This window comes from Acanthopagrus latus, chromosome 4 (assembly GCF_904848185.1).
Source record: "Acanthopagrus latus isolate v.2019 chromosome 4, fAcaLat1.1, whole genome shotgun sequence".
NCBI classification, from domain to species: Eukaryota; Metazoa; Chordata; class Actinopteri; order Spariformes; family Sparidae; genus Acanthopagrus; species Acanthopagrus latus.
Genome location: NC_051042.1, coordinates 24,760,283 through 24,779,478, shown reverse-complemented (window position 1 = coordinate 24,779,478; position 19,196 = coordinate 24,760,283). Strand labels below are relative to the sequence as shown.

Sequence of the window (19,196 nt, the reverse complement as noted above, 5' to 3'; positions counted from 1 at the left end):
ACATTCCTCTGCATTGTAAAGGCAGGTGGCATGTAAACCCCATCCAACATGTTAGTGTTGTAGTGCGTCACTTTTTAAAATAATTTAGAGTTGCAAAGATGTTGTTTAGAATTTGCAATTAATATTATTTGAATTTCATGTTCAAGAATATATTATTTGCCCTCCGTTAAACCAGCCAGAACAATTCTGGTCGGGTTATGAAATACATTTATGTGCATGATTGTTTTGATGTGTGTTCAAGAGTGCAAACGCATCTGGTACGAGTGTGAGAGTGCGTGCGGATTGCGCGTGCGTGCGTGTTTGCGGCAGCAGTTCAGGGCTGCTCAAAGCATGCTGGGAAGCCTGTCACTGCAAATCAGGCAAGGGGAAATCACCCAAGTGCACAGAGGAGAGAACCCACCATCCCCCACTTTCTCTGTCTGTCTCTCTTTCTCCGTTTCTCCCTCGATCTCTTCTTCTCTCTCTCACACGCTTTTTATACTACACCACTTCTACAGTACTTTTTACAGTTTTACGAAAATGTAACTTTGCGATTAAAAGCAATGAACACTAAAAAAAAAAAAAATCTCCAAACCTCATCCTTTGTAGGAATCCCTATTTTGTATGTTTGCTTTCTGTCCCTCATCACTGTAATGTGTCCTTTAATTGGCACATTTCCTTTACAGCACACAAATGCTCTAGCCTGTGGGGGAAGAAAGGAGTAAGAATGTTGGTAGATATCTGATCGCAAGTAATGTTTTTGGTATTGTTGTCTCACACTTACAGTGATACATTTTATTCGCTGCAATTCCAGTATGTTTCTAATTTCTGTCAGTAGCGTTTACCACTTATTTGCATAGCTGAGTGCAGTTTACCTCAAATCAATCAAGGAAAAAAAGTATTTTAATGCACCATTTTCATAAACTTTTTAAAATCCTGCAGACGGATCTTAGAAAGCTTCTTTTTAATATGCTGACGGTCAGGTTTTCTCAAATTAAAACAAGTTAGATATTCAGAGCAGAAAAACAGCTCCCTTCCACAAACGTTATTTGAATTTTACAAAAAACTGGATATTGTGTCATAATTTGCATTTTGTTTCACCAGTTGTTACTTAAATGGTAATTCCCTTATGTGTAAAACAGACAAAGACGTACATTTGCAAATGTATTTAACAAACAAATATCCATTCTTGAAATTGGTGTGAGAAAACACTATAATGCACCCTGACAAGAATTCAGTTTTCCCTCTAAAAAGGTGTGTTGAGTATAATGATTTAAGCTGGATTCTTGGGGTAGTTAATAACTGAGTAAATCTTGTATATATAATTTGAACAGAAACGCTGATCTAATGTTACTCTTTTAAGAAGATTTTACACTTTCTAAAAATAAATCACACTTGGTTGCTGTTTTGTTGTCAAATTTTAACACACAAAAAGTGCACTGTGGATAGTGTCGGTATATCTTGTGTGTCTTTTTTGTTTTACAGTCTGCTCTCACTGTCCTCAATAGGCCTCCTGTATGTACGTCAAGTCCCTCACCTGAACTGTCTGGCGAGTAAACTCCCTGACCACAAGGACCTGGCCTTCAAGCTGAAGAGAAAACAGTTCACAATCGAGGTACGTTGTCAAGGTTACTCAGCATACCCAGGGTGTCTTCATAAACAAAACATAGTGTTCAGTGGTTCTTCCATTTTTAATGCTGGCTCTCAGAATTTTTTTGTTTTATTTTGTTGCCCCAATTTTATTCCTCTAATGTGTTTTTTATAACTTGCCATGTAACCATTAACCTAAAACAAGAGCTGAATTTAGATGCAAAGTAATTATTTATGAAGAAAGCCATTACATTGGTTTCCATTCATCATGTCCGTAGCAGTGTCAAAATTAAGCGTCGATGATAAAAGCAAAGTCCCTCATGCAAGGTCTGCCAGCCTGTGTTTACTTTTGTCTGTTATCGGGTGTCAAAATCAAAGGTGAGGCTATTGATTACACACTGTAACTGCCACACCTACTCAAGTGTAATGTCAAGAGGCAACAGAGTCAGAAAAAAATGTCTCTATATCTTCATGAATATGCAATGAAAAGAATGGCAGTTAGGTTCTTACATTTTGATATACTAAAGAAGTATGAATTAATCACCAGTCATGATATTGATGCGTGGGCATGTCCCCAGTGATCCATGGTGGACCATAACAAACAGGACTGCATGATGAAAACCCTTTTAAGCCACCATATCGCTCAAGGGAACAAGATATGTACAGATATGTACAGGAGGTGCTGCTTACTTTGTCTAGCAAGTCGCTGTTTTTTCACTCCCGAGCAGGCAACAGCAGTGACCTGTTATGATAAAGGAGGAGTAGACAGTGGCAATTCCTTAATCCAAAGACATATTATAAGCATCCATGTGTCCACTAGAGGCCATTTTGGTCCAACTACTGTCCTCCCATTTTGAGGAGGGCCCACTTAGACTCTTATGTGGACGTCCAAGCAAACCCTAAAACTTGGGACCACTATGACTGTATGCCATCATACAGCTCGACAAATGCACGTTCTCAAGCTGATATTAGAAAATTCCGATATCGATATATCAGCCAACATACATGCATGTATGTCAGTAAAAGCACCAGCTTGAATTTGCATTTCACATTAGTTGTTTCATCTGCTTGCACAGCAATAAATAATTACTCAGCTGCCTGCATCACATATCCTCACCATACAACTCGCACATGCAACCCAACAGCTCATTCTGAATTGTGCTAGAGGCCCCATTTAAAAAAAAAAGAAAAAAAAAAAAGGTGACCATCATCATAGTGCTTCCAGAGGCACAACACCCCGGTGGACACCCTAATTTTCGCCTTTTCCAGGCACATGCTGAAGTTAAGGACACTGACTTGTAAATACTTTTTCATTTGTCTCTTTGCAAGTGGCACTTGAACGTTGTTCAGTCGGCGTTGAGTTTGAATTCAGAACTAAAGTAAAAGATATCAAAAAATTAACCACTAGACCGACCACTACCCAAATCTGTTGGTAGCTGCATGGTCGGTACCAGGTTTTTGCTAATCAAAACAGATCTGCAGCTTTCTACTGTTACCTGTTATTCCAACTCATTTGTGATGAAGAACCTAAAGGTAAGTAAGAAAGTAAAGGAGTCGATCCTGCGTTTAAAAGAACCTGCATACACACACTAATTTCAGTGTAAAATTATATATGTCTGATATCGAAAGGACCCCATACTCATTGGGGTGAGGTCTGAGGGCAGAAATGAATTACGTTTTTTCATTGCATATCATAGCTGAAAAAACATTTGATTAGCTTTACCATTTTGAGCCTGTATAGACTGAGTAGAGCATATATGCAGCACAGGATTGTATGGGCTTTCTTCTTTCATTTTGATTTATGATTTCTCATCCCCTTTCTCTTTTTCTTCCTGTCAATGAGGCATCCATTTTGCATGTGTCACATCATCACTCTCCCTCAGAGCAATCAATCTGTCACTGAACTACCACTCTAGACACAAATTAAGGGGCCCTCCTCTTAGCTCAGGCTCATGATTGGTCCTCATTACATTATCATTACCTTATCACACCCTCTGGTCCCTGGCTCTTAGTGAGTCCTATTGTCTCAGGCAGGAGGTGAGGGGGAGGAGAGGAATACCCCCCTCTCCACATCCTACGGTCAACCCCATCTCATTTTCTGCCAGCCTTCACCATCTTTCTAACCCTTTGTCCCGTCTGCATTGGCCTGCTCCCTCCTTCTCTTTCTGACCCCCTGAATAGGCCACTCCAGTATAGATTTATAAGGTCTGTAAAAGTCAAGGTGGTTATCCTCAGTGGTCTTTTAATTAGGCCTCTGTATTGGGCAGGCCAGGGGGCTGAGGCCCAGAGCATCCCTGTAGCTCTGTGGGGCCTGGACACTATGCCATATATCCCAGTAGCACATTGTAAAGTTCAAGCTTTGTCTGCCTTCCTTGTTCAAGGCGCTTTATTTGATTTTTTTGCTGAATGGTAACCTTACTTGTGTATTGCTCTTATACACATCAGAGTGATATCCACACAAATCTTTTGAACATTCTAAAATGACTGTGATGGCTGACATAAGAGAGTGCATAATATGAAATGTCAGTCACAATCACTGGCCATTACACGTTGCTATGTGTCAGGGAATTTCCCAGAGAACATTGTATCATATCACCAGTCATGCATCAAATCAATCAAAACAGGGATTAGTCATTGTTATACACTATTATGTTCCCATGTTGTGTTCTCTGGCATCGTGATTGGCTGTCATTAATTTGTACATCACCTCCGATGGAGATGTCACAAAGGTATGAGTGCACGTTGACTCAGCGTCTCTCGTTGCAGGGGTATTAGTTTTTATCAGTCTACCTGTGCATAAGTCTGCACACAGGACTGCAGCTGCGCGCTCGACTACGTGGCTCATCATATACTGTGTTTGACCTGTTGGTCAACTGCCTCGGTGGGCCACTGATTGACACATGAGATGATGATTGGATTCTCAGCCCAGTGTCTGAAGTGTGACAGCTCACACCATCCCTGCTAATCACCTCATTTACTCTAGCTACAGGACTCCTCTGCCCGGGGCCACATAATACAACATTCTCTTGCCATCCTCACAGTCTTTCTTCTCCCACACGTCCATTGTGGTAGTGAGAGACCTCCGCTCCTGCTGCTCTCAACTTTTGACTCCTTTTCTATAATTTAAATGCAGAAAAGCCTTGGTCTATGTTATCATCTAACTGGATTAATTTGTAATGTGGTGGTGGTGACTGACAATTGATTGACAGCACTAGCTTCTCACCTGTTGGGTCAGGCAGCTACATGTCACCCTAACTGTGCATTGGGTCATGCTGGTAACTAATTTCTTAACTGCTTGTGTGACTCATGCTTCTATCACTGAGCTCCTCAGGAACGCGGAAAGGTGTTTGTTTGCCAACACAAAGACTTTTGTTTTGTCAGTAATGACATTCTTCTTTTATTCAGTCATTTGTAATAATTTATTTGTGTTTGTTTAAAAAAAGGGTTTCCTAGATGTATTCTTAACCCCACGCTAAGCACAGTCACTCAGGTTCTGTTGGTTCCGTGATAAGGTTACCACAGCAACAGCTGACGTTTACAAGAGTTCAAGCTGCGGCTGATGAGCAGTTATTAGCCATGACGCCTGCAGCCAGAATTAACCCATGGCCCTGTCTGAGCAGGTAGGGGAGTGTTAGGTGTTTAGACAAGATTAACACATACTCATAGACACATACGCAAACATTGCTGACTCCCACACATAGAGATATTGACATTCACGCAGGGGCACAAGCACGTGCTTATTGAGAAAACACAGGCATGCACACATGTGTCACGCTATGTGTGTGAGAACTTTCTCACTCAGTCATATTAAGCTGACACGGGCTTCTGTCACTACTTTCATAATGCAAGATGCTTTGAGGATGAGGCTCTGAAGAATGCAGATGGCACTCAGTTACATTCTCCTTACCTTTGTTTGACCCTTTAAACTGACAGGCAATGTGCCTGTGGGGAACTGGGGTGCCAGCAGCAGGTCATGGGGTCAAATACAGTATAAGACGGGGATTTGTGTCAAATTAGTCATCTCTTAGAGAGGCTATTTGGAGGTGTCTGTTGCACTGATGAGCTCAGTTGCTTAGATGGCTGTGTTGTCTGTAGACATAATTGAAGGAAATGTGTAGTCTGAAGAACTTTCAGTTTTATTTAAATGATTGACTTCTGTTTTTTGTGTCATTAACTCAGCAGAGTGTTAGTGATAAGTGATGTAGATTCTGGGCCAGATTCAATGGAGTTATCGTTATTCACAGTTTCTGGCTTGTAAATACAATTTACACCAACATCCAATACAGAATTACAAATGGGGAAACAGCAAAACTTCTGAAAGCGTCTATATATCAGACTTCATGATGCATAAAGGCGAGTTCAAACTTATGTTCCACTTGCATGAAAACATGCAGCCCCCCTCATTTATATCTGTCATGGCAGTGGGGGTACCAAATGCAAAGGGCTCTGCAAAAATCACGTGGTCATCCAGAAAAAAAAAAAAGGTTTGATGTAGTGTGCCAGGCGGCCAAACAAATGTATGTGAGCACTTGTTCCTTGTAGATTACTTTGTAATATAAACACTGTTTACCTCATATTTGCCACAATGACAGACAAAGCAATTGCCGCAGTGATACTGCTCAAGTGAGTTGTAAAAAACAGCCTTATTTTGAACTATTATGCAGTGTTTTGACATTGAATATGCCTTGAAACTAACAGGACTTTCACTTAAACTGGACTTCCTAGATTGCTTTTTTTTTCTTCTTTCATCTCAGTGGTAAATGAAACAACACATCTTCACCACTGCAATCACTGGGATGTTGCAACAGCCTGTTATCGGTCTGAATGACCACAAATAAGTGTCATTAAAAGGCTTTGCACTGTATTTTCTAACCCTCACATGACCACCTCTGCAATCATACCAACATCTCGAAACTGTCGAATCCTACATCAACCTTCCATCCTACATCACAAGAACTTGGCACCAGCCAGGAGAGTAAATTTCTAAGCGGATGTCAATGGTGCTGAATAGAAGACTTTAGGAGAGGAGAAGGGAGGACTGAAAGAGTCCGAGGGAGGTGTGTAGAGTAGGTTAATGTTTCTTGGCATGTCCTCAAAACGTCTTTAAGACAACGCCTGTGTCTGCCCCCTGTTGAAGCCTGTGGGTGCCGAGGGAAGGGTGTTAATGGACCTATGTGAGGAACAGAGCGAAGGCTTGGAGAGGAGGGGGGAGGCATAAGCGGAGAGGAGCAGTTAAGTGATTCTCAGGTCAGGTCTAATTAAAATGAGGGCTTTTCCTCAGAGGCACCAAACCATCTTATTGAGAGAGAAATAAAAAGGGAGGGAAAGAAAGAATTGTGGAATGCAGAATGAGTTAGACAGAGAGCAGGTCCTCAGGGCTTGTTTGTGTATTTGTTTATATGTTTGTTTGTATTCCTTGCCTGGTCGTATATCTGCATCCCCATGTCTAGAATAATGCTTGGTACTAAAGATCAGAGAATGGCCACTGTTGAAAAGAACTCATATGGAGAACTGGGTCATTTAATATTTACTTCCATTAGTGGATCACAGCGACTATTCGCAGACTGTAAGTAAAATAAAAACACCAATAGGCTTATTGGATGTCCTGAACCTATTAGTGGCGTAAAATAATCATCACATTCTCCATACAGCTGCCTGCGATTCCTACATACGACTTGGGAATCACGATCAGATGGGAATGGACCTTTTGGAATAATATTCCAATTGAATAATTCATACTTTCTCCCTTGGTGCTCACCAGCCTCTGTCGCATTTTGGAATAAGGTATGCTTATGGTCTGTGCGTGTATGACAAAGAGTGAGGGAGCGAACCCAGCGCAGGCCAGTCTGTGGCACGCGATCGGACCCCACAGCTGAACAATATTCACAACATACATCAGATTTGCATCTATTATTTATCAGGGATTTTATCTATTCTGCAAATGTGCATGTGTGTTTGAAAAGGCCCAGCGTGTAAGGTCTCAATGCTGAGTCTTGGGTGTAAGGGGAGAGCAAATGTGCACATGTTTTTTGGTTTGTTTGTTGACTACTGAAACGCTTGGAAGGTGATTCTGGAGAAAGATAGCTGATTGCTGAGTCTCATTCCTGGGTCCAACGCAACGTTCTAACGCTTTGGGGTTAGAATTTCATGCCGAACACCAACCCAAAGTGTTTACATTTGACTATCTAGGAATGCAACTCCACAATCAACTATATTTCTCCAGAATCACCCTCCATACCTTTAAGTAGTCAGTAAACAAACCAAAATATCTGATCTTTGTTAGATCTATTGATAGAGAAAACAAATCCCAAGTCACAAATGCCAAGTATTTGCTTGTGCGAAGTGCAGATTTGGCCATCTACAGTAGCTTGGTGATCTGATGTGAAGTCAAGGTGTGGAAAATGAGCTTCCTCTGACAAGGTCAAGGTCCAGAAATCATTAAGGACACTGGCTCAAACAGTCCCCAATGAGTTTTTTGTATTTTTTCAGACGCCTAAGAAGAAAATGCAGCAGCAGTGTTTGCCATAGCCGGGTCAAAGCTCAGTAAGAGAATATCTGGGACTTTGCCAAATGTGCTGCCCTCTATACTATATCAACACAATGCCGAAACGTTTCTTGCAAACAGGCAGTATTAAAGGAAAACAAAACAGGGCATATGTGTTCCTCCTGCCAGACTGAGTAAGAGTGTGGGCTGCCTGAACCCGCCCTGGAAGTGAAGCTGTTTCATCAGTGAGCAGTGAACCCTTAACATAGTCCATGCACCGTTCAGCCCCCATCAGACTAGACTGGCCACATTGGACTCAGACCTGATTAAAGTAGCCCTAGTTGTCTTCAGCTCCCATTAGAGAGAAAGACAGGAAAGAGGCTAGAGCTTACATGCCACCCTACATCCATGGGGTCTTGTGGTACTATAGGGTATGTGTGTTCAGAAAGGGTTACCATTAGCATAATGGTAGTGACTGGGGAACCACAACCCCCCTGGTGTTGATAAACTGGGTATTCACTGTATCCTTAGCTTCTGATTTATTTTATTGTTATCTCTAAGGCTTTCGACAATAGTGTCCGCATTCGCCCAAGGTCCATGCACTTTTACACGAGTCTTAAAAACTGTTTGCAAGATTCATAAAAGGGTTCACTGAGAATCCTGTGTAAGAACTCTATAATTTTTCCTCACAGGCGAGCACAATTCACCAGTTTCTTTTGATTGTGGTTTGCGCAAACTTAAGTGGAATTGGTTGTAAATAAAAATTAATTCTCAGGAGAGCGCATACCTCCACCAAGGTCCAGCAATCCCCTTTTATACTCTTTCATAGATACCGGCCATCTAAGTATGCCTGATTTTTTTCATCAAGATCCATGCATTGCTCTTGGAGACATCAATGAAAATACCCCATCTTGCAATGTTAAAGACGGTGAGAAGCAAAACCTAGAATCATCCCTTTTTCCAGATCCACACCCAAAAGTTAATGGGTCTCTTCAGGGCCTCGGCCCATACTTCATCCAAGTTTCTTAGAAAGGTTTTTTGTGATTCTGCTGACAAAGCAACCAACAAGCCAGTGGTCAAGGCTGAAACCATTACCTCCTAGGCAGTGCAAATTAGTCATTCTGCAAATGCAACTGCATGAAATGGAACATCTGCATTGTTTTTGAAAAAAAATTCTACATGTTTGTATGTAACATATGTATGTAATATGTATGTGATGACAGCAACACAAAGTTTACGCTGTTAGTGAGACTTGAGTTAATAGTGTCAAAAGGCAGAGGTTGTCCTCTTTTGCCCGATGTGATTCTAAACGAGATTTAATTCCAAACCAGCCAAAATGAAACCGTCCCCTCACTGCTGTTAGTCCACGGAGAAAGTTAAAATTGCCACCATGGGCACAAACAGCTCCATGGTCGGAATGGTTCAAAGGTGGAATGTTGATCCGGAGCAGGAGCATCAAACTCAGGAAGGCTCTCTGCTGGGTCCTAAAAATAACTTTCCCACACTCTCACCGCTCAGTGTCCTGGGGGGGTCAGGAGGAGGAGTGTGTGTATGTATTTCTCTGTGTCTGCTCAGTGTTCATGTATGTTGTGCTGCTTTTATTGTGGGTACATTTGAAAACACAGATAATCTGACCAATTTTCACGTCATTTACTTTTTACTCATTTTTAATTTCTCAAACTGTTTTTGTTATGTTCGAAGTGTCTCCAACTCTCTGGGATCACTTTTTATTGACCCCTAACCCTAACCCTAACCCATTTTGGTGTTGTATTATGTGGTTACTTACTCAAGGGACTATTACTAATGGTTCTTTCTGCATTTTGAGCCTTGATAAAACTTCAAAGCAATCAGCTGTGGTCAAAAAGCAGTATGTAATATATGTTGGCAACTTAAAGTTGGCTCCTTCACATTATTGCTCTATGAATCTGCTCAAACTTGTCTGTGTGCATTGATACTTCTTTGCGCTCTCGCTTTGCAGTAACTAAGAGTAGTTTAGACTAAGAGACTAAAGCTTTGTTCAGACTGCAGGAAAATCAGATTTGTCTCACACATCAGATCTTTAAGACACTGTTATTATCTTTTGGGCCAACCTATTTGCATGGTTTGCTGTGGTAATAACATAGGCACGAATAACTATGTACACCCATTGAATTCATACAAATTGGGATCCTGTCAAACAACTGTGCTCTCATTTTCTAATCTCACTTCATTTCAGCGTGATGGTTCACAAACTATCGTTTATTGTGCTATCTCCCATACTGCTGTGCTAATGGCTAGTGGATTCATCTCCAATGATTCTGTGACTCTGGATTAGTTGTAAGAGAATCGAGTTGCCATCTCCCAATGTGGTTTGGACCTGGTTTGCAAAAATCCCATTTCATGTGGGGGTTTTTTGCCATCTGGAATCAACCTGGATATGCCAGGAATTGTATAAATGGAACAAAAGGCATACTATCATTGTCTGTCAATGTAAAGAGACATTTTTAGAGTCCATCTTTTCTGGGCCACTCACAACAGAATGTGTGTGCTTACCACATTCATCTGTTTGCGTCACAAAAAAGTAGCCTTAGAGATGCCAGATCAGTTGGACACTTATCCTTTTACAAAATGCTTCTGTCAGCAATCCCTCAATGAGTCTTTACTTGGCGAAAACAAATTGGGTCTCTTGATCCTCCTTCTTTCTCTTTATCTCCAGGCACACCATAAAGGCATTTGTTTCAGCTAATCACGGGAGCTACTTAACCCCTGCTACTGTGAATATGGTTGTATTTAACAAGGATTCACCCAATAGTCAACACCGAGTTATTTAAAGTGGTGTTGGCCATTGAGAGAAGTTGGCCGGCTGCTGAATGTAGCAGTGCTCATGAATTTTACGAGGGCAAGTGTCACTGTCCTTCAGAGTTCACAGGTGGCTATTGAATGGCCCGGCTAGATGATGGAGGGATAGTTAGGACACATATAGAGCGCTGAATAGACTTTAATTACACTCAGCAGATGAGTCAGAAGGCCATTCGAAGGACAAGCCTGCACTTCAAAAGGCAAGTTAGAGGGCAAGGTGATGGCACCCTATCAAAAATGCTGCGACCCCATCCATGAATTAGGGTGCCTGCGTGAGTCAGTCTTGTGTTTGTGCAGCAAAAATAGAACAAATTTCTGTGTGCATTCGCATTTTGTGTGTGTGCGCTACCTAACACACACACACACACACACACACACACACGCACACACACACACGTGAATGTGTGAAGGTGGGGGGAGGCACTGGGTGGGAGAATACTCCAGTGTGTGGCTTAACCAAACTTTCCTTTTGTCCCCAACAATGATGAGTGATGATGAGTGACAGGGGTGTTAGGAGTGGGATCTGGGGAACAGAATGCGCCTAAGCAGTGCTCACCCAAACTCACACAAAAGGCAGCAAAAGGTCAAATCTGAGGCAAGCGTCTTATCCACTGGCATATAATATTGCAGCATGTTGTGCGTCACATAATTAGCTAAAAACATTTCATGCCTCTTAACTGTGCTCAGGCCGACATGCTGGTATTATTTATTTAATAGCCGCCTCACTGACACCATGGCCCATGATTTTAAAAATGACTTGGAAATCTTTTTTTGAAGTACACAAATTCTGGCAGTTATTGATTATCAAAAGCGTTTCTTCTGGGAGCCTCATCCCACTGAGCCCCTGAAATGCCTTTCGCCTTTTCTTTGCCCTCATTTTAACCTTGAGACGCTCTCTTTCTCTCTCCCTCTCAACACTTCCTTTTATTAATCCAACCAAACTGCTTATCAGTGTACCCCCTCACTCTGAAACAAGTAAGAAAACATGCACTGTTGTCCTTTTGTTAAGCAAAATCCATACATTCTGCTTACACAGCCCAACTCCACACACAGAAACCCCTCCCTTTACCCCTGCACACACATTATGCCCCACTGCTAGCCATGGATGAGGAGGACTTGCGTGCAAGTGTTTCCCAGGGGGCAGTTGTAGACTGAGGGTTCTGAGGCCCGGGGATGGCTCTAGATGGCGGTTAGCGAGGAACCAGTATTTTTTTTTTTTTTTTTGCCTGCTCTCCTCCTACCCCTCCCCCTTTCTGAGCTCAGGCAGTGATCGTAATGGGGGGTGACAGCTCACCTCTCCCTAGCGTGCCTACAGTCCTCGGAGCGTTAGACCCCCCCGCGTAACCCCACCGCCAACCCCCCCCCAAGTCCCGGAAGGCCACAAAGGTTACTCCATATGTTAGTCTGAGGATTCTTATGAATCTTTTTCTTTTTTTTTCTCAGACAAGTATATTTCATGTCAAGTCTAGAGAAAATTTACATGAATCACATCAAATCAGGAATCTTTCAGCATGATCCCCTCATCATAAATACATTGCCCGGTGCAGAGTCTCTTTCATTGTTTTGTTTATTTATTTTTGTTGCTCTGTCATCCCTCTACCTCTTGTTCTTCTATTTGAGTTACGACTCAGTGGTGTGAAAAGATCCAGGGCCTGGAGTTTCACATCTATTAAAGGCTTCATGTTTGGAGAGGGAAGTGATCTGATGGCCTGATGTTGTACGCTCACTTAGACAGACTGTTTGTATGGGGACGTCGTGTGCTTGCTTCATCACCCATTCTGAATACAAGCGTCTGTGTGCGTGTGTGCGTGCGTGTGTGTGTGTGTGTGTATATGTGTGCATGTGTTGAGCATGCGTTTTAATCCTGGTAGTTTATCCTTAAACGCCTTTGGAATAAGTCTCCTAAACATTGTTTTATTGCTTATTTGAGAAAAAGGTAAACGCTTCAGCTTAATTGCTGAGTTCAAAAAGTTTGAAGAGCTTCTGTATTGTTTTTGTTCACTTAAAGGTGTGACAGGAATATTTTATGTCTCTGTTGCAAAGTTTAAAGAAGAGCAACTTCATTTGCTCATATCAGAAATAACCAGCTTACCTCAGCAAGAGGAACGATCCCACTGAACGTCCCTCTCCAGATGAATCTCATAGGACATGAAAGTTAACAGCCTCCTTTGATGCACATCCTTAAAAACACTCTGACATTCAGCAGTCATCGTTTGAGCTTTCTGCATCAGCAGAAGCCTTGCAAGGACATGGGAGATGTAATGCACAAAATTATAATTAAATCAGTACAGTGAATTTCTCGCACCCCTCAAAAGATAACACATCTTGGTGTGTGTGTGTGTGTGTGTGTGTGTGTCTGTGTGTGTCTGTGTCTGTGTCTGTACATAACTTTGAGTCTTTGCTAGAGTGTTAATGCGTGCAAGTCTTGGATAACCGGCAAGTGAAATTGTATAATGAGTAGTGTGTGCATTGAGAGAAGGGGTTTGCGTGCTGTGATGGGCGAGGAATAGAGCACAAAAGCATGTGTAGTGGTGAATATTAGAGTAGGCAGAGTGTTAGCAAGGTCACTCTGTGTACAGAAGGAAGTGCTTTCCCATTTCAAACTCACTCGCGCTCCCTCTCACTCTTTCTTTTGTCAGAGGCTCCCTGCCTCCTCTCCTCTTTTTTTAATCATGGTGAGCTTTTTAAGAGTGATGTACTCCCTACATTTAGGGCCCTTATCCCAACTGAGCAGCCTTCACATTCACCCTTTTCACCCCATTTGCTGCCAGTCACAAATTTATAAGCTGGTGCCTTTTTTAAGATGTTGTAATCAGGGTGAACTAAAGCAGGGTGAAGCTAAATTCAACCTCATTTGGAGGTTTAGCAAAAAAGATTAAAAAAAAGATAGGCCATCTCATTTGGATGGTCGGACAGAAGTGCAAAGACACAGCAGCGCTGCTGTGGGAATCAATCTGTGATGTTAGAATATGCAAGATAAGTGCCAAAGGGGGTGTGTGCAGCTTCCCAGCAACCTCTCCAAACACCCTGCAGGCTAAAGTGAAATCCCAGACACGCCCCACATATCACCCCATTTTGCACATTCCCTGGTCAATATTTTTGCATATTCCTGCAAAACCTTTGCAGCTCTCTCATTTAAAGCTCCCCTGTGTAAGTTTTAAGGGGACGTAGAAATGGAATATAGTATTCATGATTCTGTTTTCATTATTGTATAATCGCCTGACTGAAGAATCATTGTGCTTTTGTTACCTTTGAATTAGCCTTTAGCCTAGGCTGAATCCTCGTGGTCTTCAGGCGTACATACTGTGACGTGTTCAGTGTCATCACATCAAGTCTGTGATGGCCTGAAACTGCAAGGCTCATAAAAGCCACTAATAGACAGACCTAAAGACTACATTGATAAAATTAATTTTGATTGCTTCTACAGCCTACATGTTTCTGTATCATGATGTGGTTAACTATTATTTCTAAAGCACACAAATTCAAGTAATGTTTAGACAATGTCATTGTTTTAAACATTCATAGCAAGTTTTGCTTCTTGTCTGTATTGCAATGACTTGTGAAATCTTGTGAAGCCCGGTGGAGTGTCCGGTCGAGGGCCCTTGTGCACCAGATTAATCGTGGGTCCAGCCCTTGCATACCTCCTGCAAACACACCCAAAAATTCTTCATGTCTGCAAGTGTGAGAGAGTCTGGACATTTGGCTGCATCCCTACATAGGGAGCGGGTCGTCTTCTATAAATTCTGCCATGTGGTGCTGCCATATTACTACAGAAGCCCAGAGCAGACAAAAGCAAACACTGGCTTTTTGAAGTGGGCCTTTTGTGTTATTTGCAGCTACCAAAGAGTTAGGGTGAGTGAGGGGTATTCATTTGGTTGCAATCTGCAACCTTGCCATCAGAAGCCACTTAATCCTATACACTGGACCTTTTAGATAATCATCCTTTTGTACCTGTTTGTATTGCAATTTTTCATGTGTTATTGTAAATTTTGTATTTTATGCTCCTTGATTTTTCCTGTCCTTTTTATTGTTAATGACCAATTTTCAGAGGCGTATTCCATGTATGTGAAAACCTACTTTTAAATGAACCAGATTCTGGTTCTGATTCGGATTCTGATGTGATGCTTGGGGACACATTCAGTGCCTACTCAGATTTTTCAGTCTTTTTTTTGTTAGTAGAAGGAGCTTTCTTTATTTTCTCAATGTGGTGCCCAAGTGCATCACTACGTCTGGCCTTAATGGCAGCCTACATATCAGAGAGGAGGCACTGGCCTGGTGTAATCTGACTTGTCTTAATTACAGGCAGTATCCAGTAATAGGCTGCTTCCATAGATATCAGCCATTAGAGCAGTGTCTCTGACGGGAGAGGCTTGATTGGCTACGAGGTAGGTGATAAAGAAGCCATGCCTCATTTACCTCCAATTTTTTGTTCACACATCCCTGTATTAAAGTCAAGCGTGAAGATGGCAAAGGACTGTGTTAAACTGATTTATGTGCTCTCCTATGTGGTGGTAGCTAATCTGCTCCTCCTGATTGCATTGTCAGCAATCAGTGCCCTCCTCCACAAGTAAATGATTTCACTGGATGGAAGTTGTCTCAGCAAAGTTTCAATGCTGAAGTTTTCATTAGATGCTGCCTTTTCTGGACTCATTAAAAATGTATATCAGTCAGGGATTCTGTTTCTGTTGTGGGTGTAGAAAAGTACCAGGCCCAGGCCTGAGGCTCATCTCGTTTCTCTTCCAAAACCTCAAACCAGCAGCTCTTGTCTGCTAATTGAACTAAACCACAAGAAGCGTCTTCAGAGAGACTTTACAAACTTGAACAAGAACCCCTTCTTTCAGCAGTATTTTAACTGTCTCTGCTCAACTACCTGCACTCGTCTGCCTTTCGTCTCTCCCCGTGAGGAGACACACACCCTTTGACCAGCGCATGGTGTGCTGTACTTGAGGTTGAGCTCGGGCGCTGTGATTTACATTGATGTAAACGATGACTTGAGCGATATTGATGATACATTCACAATCCTTCCATCTCGCCAATTCACACTGCTTTTGTCAGCAGCACCGGAGCAGCATGCGATTCCGATGACATGATATGTTTGAGTAATTCCACAGACGGCCTCACCATCCATTTCAAATGCCATAAAACAAAGTCAAACCATTAAGGATAATATACCCATTATTAGTATGGAAATTAGAAATGGAACGCCATAGAGTACTGAACGCTTGTCACTTGAGTGACAGTTAAAGACACTCCTGGTTCAGTGCACTGTATTTAAGACATGTTTGATGTTTTTCAAACTCCATATTTGGCATATTATTCTCGGGTGGCAGCTCACACCTTGTTGGTATTTAAGACAGATTTCGACGGATATTACCGGATTGTGGCGGCAGTTGCATTTAAGGGTGCAGCTTCCTCATAACAGGGAGGTGTCGTCTGCTGACAGATCACTGTCTGGATGAGAGAGCACAGCAGCATCCCACCTCATTACCGTAGCAACACACTAACCGAGGGACCGACACACTGCTCTCTGTGATTAAGATGTAAATTTCCTCTAATTGGAATGTAAATTCATACATTTATATGAAGACGTCAGCTGTCAGATTGCAATATTGTGTCCTTTTTTCTCCCTCTCCCCTGTTCCCCAAGCAGGGAGTAGGTGCCTGTAATCTGTATCATACTCCCGCAGCCCATCCTGGGACTTGCCGTTTGTTTAATGTCGGGCCCATTGTCCTGCATCCAGCCCGTCATTGTAATGCTTCCCATTCATGTTTCTATGTTTTGTTGCAGTCTGATTTGCTCTCGCTACCTGTGTTTGTTCCTCCATGCATGGCTGAGCCGTCGGGGCTTTGGGGACGGGGAGAGACTTTGAGACGGGGGGCTGGGGTCATTGGGTGGCCGTATTTTGTGTGTGCATCGATTACTTCTGCTGAATGTTCCTCAATGCAAATAAGTCTGCCACTTTGAGAGGAAGCACATGTATCTGAAGTAATTAATTTTACCCTTGAATGCCAGCTGTGGTGTTGGTGTGATGTGTTCCAAATTGAGCCTTCTCACCAAAAAGGTGTTAATTTAGGGATTTGGCAGATGAAGTAAGTGTGTTTGCCAACATATATGGCCCATATAACTGGGATGCATTGTTTTTGTCCTGCTAATTCTGAGATTGTGACTATATGTGGGGTTGTAAGACTACATTGTGATACGGCACATTTACCCAATTTACCCCCCGCCCCATTGATGGAAGAAAAATGTAAGATATTCGTTTTCACACAACAAGCTATGCTACTACCTGTTTCAACAGGTCATGAACTGAACTTCTCAGCATGTGCAAAGGAACAATAAAATGTCACCCCTGGTATGCTCACAGAGAAGTACTTCCAAATGAGGAAGTAGAAGACAGCAAAGACTTTGAAATGCTTTTCTATTTCTATTTTTCCTTATTAGCCTCACTAATATTATTTATACCCCATATCAATCACAATTCTTTACTAGTTGCCTAAACCGGCAAAGAATTGATCTTGGGTCGCAAAACTTGTGTGGCCTGTGCTGTGACTGTTCAAGCTGGGGTCACATTGCAAAAAGATAAAGTGTGTTCATCTTATTGAACCAAAGGCTCATTTGTATTTTCCATGTACTGTAGTTTATATTTACAAACACTGAGGCACTGAGTACATCATGATCGAGTGAGATCAGTTGACTGACGTGCTGGATCTTGCACAGCAAACATGTTTTAATGAATGCAAACAAAAGGCGACATCCTTTTTGTATGTTTGTGGTTTGAACAGATCATCAAGCATATCTGGGTGTGTACACGAGGATCCTGCATATCTCCTGTACATTCCTGTCAGGCACAGCTAGTGTGTGAATCCTCACAGGTCACGCAAACCTTCCTACGAAGAAGGTTCAGTTGCTGGAGATGTGGGGCATTTGTGCCATTTTTCACACGCTTTCTGAGAAAGAGCTCATGCCAATATATTGAAATGTGTTTTTCGTATGCGTGCCTGCCTTCAGACCTTAATCAAATAAAAACAAAAGCTTAAAGACAATATGATCACAGTGTATCAGTGATTGTGAAAGGTGCTGCAGGGTTTGACAAAAGCATGTGTTGGTGTTGTAGGGCGCTGTAATTTAAAAACACTTGTGAAACCTCTCAGCCATGTGTAGCAGCAAAGAAGACAAGCAAAAGGATGAAGGGACCTTTTATTTTCAGTTTCAGTTGCAGGTCAGACAAGCTGAACCTTTGTAAAAGACACGGTGGTTAGTAAAAGTCCAATAGGTCTTCACAGGCCTGGCCTGTTGTTTTGCAGTTGACAAAACCTGGGAGTCCTATGCCGTCTGGTTCCAGCTGAGGGTTGAGCTGTACAACAGGAATCCTGATTATGCCGCCATAACTGTTCAATGCTACTCCACCCACCTGTAGCACCAGACCTGTGTGGCTTGCCCTACCTCTATTAGCCATCCATCAGGAAGGAATCCTAATAAACCTGCTCCTTTCACTTCCATTTCATCCATCACCCTCTGTTTATTACATTGACTCAACAGCGTGGAAAAGTGACACGTTCCCAGCCGTTGTTTCTGTTAACCAGGAATCCGCCTCTGGTCAGGTGAACGGGTTGACTCTGGTCATGTGGGTTTTTCTCAAGACCGGGATGTGCTTGTTCATCATGGCGACTGGAGAGCTGCCCAGTAGTTACATGCTGATGCACCCCTCTTACACGGCATACTCGGTGACTTACCGTTCCGCCCATCACCTGACTGTTCAGGTGTCAGAGAAGGAAGTGAATCATCTCCTTTGCCTTTGGGTGACAAGATAAAGGTGGCTCACTTTCTGTACGTGTTGCTCCTTGATAGAGATTTAGAATTTGACATATTCAGGACCATTTTTCATTTGAGTCTTTTAAGATATTAATGATTAGGTGAGGATGATGAAATTGTTATACTGCCCACCCCTGGTAATAACGATAATGTTTTACACAGCCTCTCATTTACTTTCGTCAGGCTACATCCAAGCATTTTGTTTTGGTTTTAACATGTAGATAATTTTCTACGTTTAAATTGAGTATTGAAGCTACTCCAGCATTATCAAACCCCTGAATTTAAGAGTTTTGAAATCGCTGTCTCTGTCTCATTTTGGAAACTCTGGCATTGCATTTCGATGTAGATTTCCGGAAACAGACTCAGAAATGCATGTTTGCTCCCCTAATGGGTCTTACTGGTCACAACATGCCCTTCCCTGATTCACCATTAACCTAAGACATCAGCCTTGACTGTGTTAAATTCAATATGGAGAGAAAATTACAGGTGTTAT

The 19,196-nt window shown here is 42.2% G+C and overlaps 1 protein-coding gene across 2 annotated transcripts in view; it reads left to right on the top strand.

Annotated features, from left to right (window-relative positions):
* The window catches only part of elp4 (elongator acetyltransferase complex subunit 4), a 55,025-nt gene that overhangs the window by 21,263 nt on the left and 14,566 nt on the right, over nt 1–19,196 (top strand). For both annotated transcript variants that reach the window (XM_037095979.1, XM_037095980.1), the window contains one exon: nt 1,488–1,594. In XM_037095979.1, the coding sequence (XP_036951874.1) occupies nt 1,488–1,594 (107 nt within the window). The remainder of the gene's footprint in view (nt 1–1,487; nt 1,595–19,196) is intronic.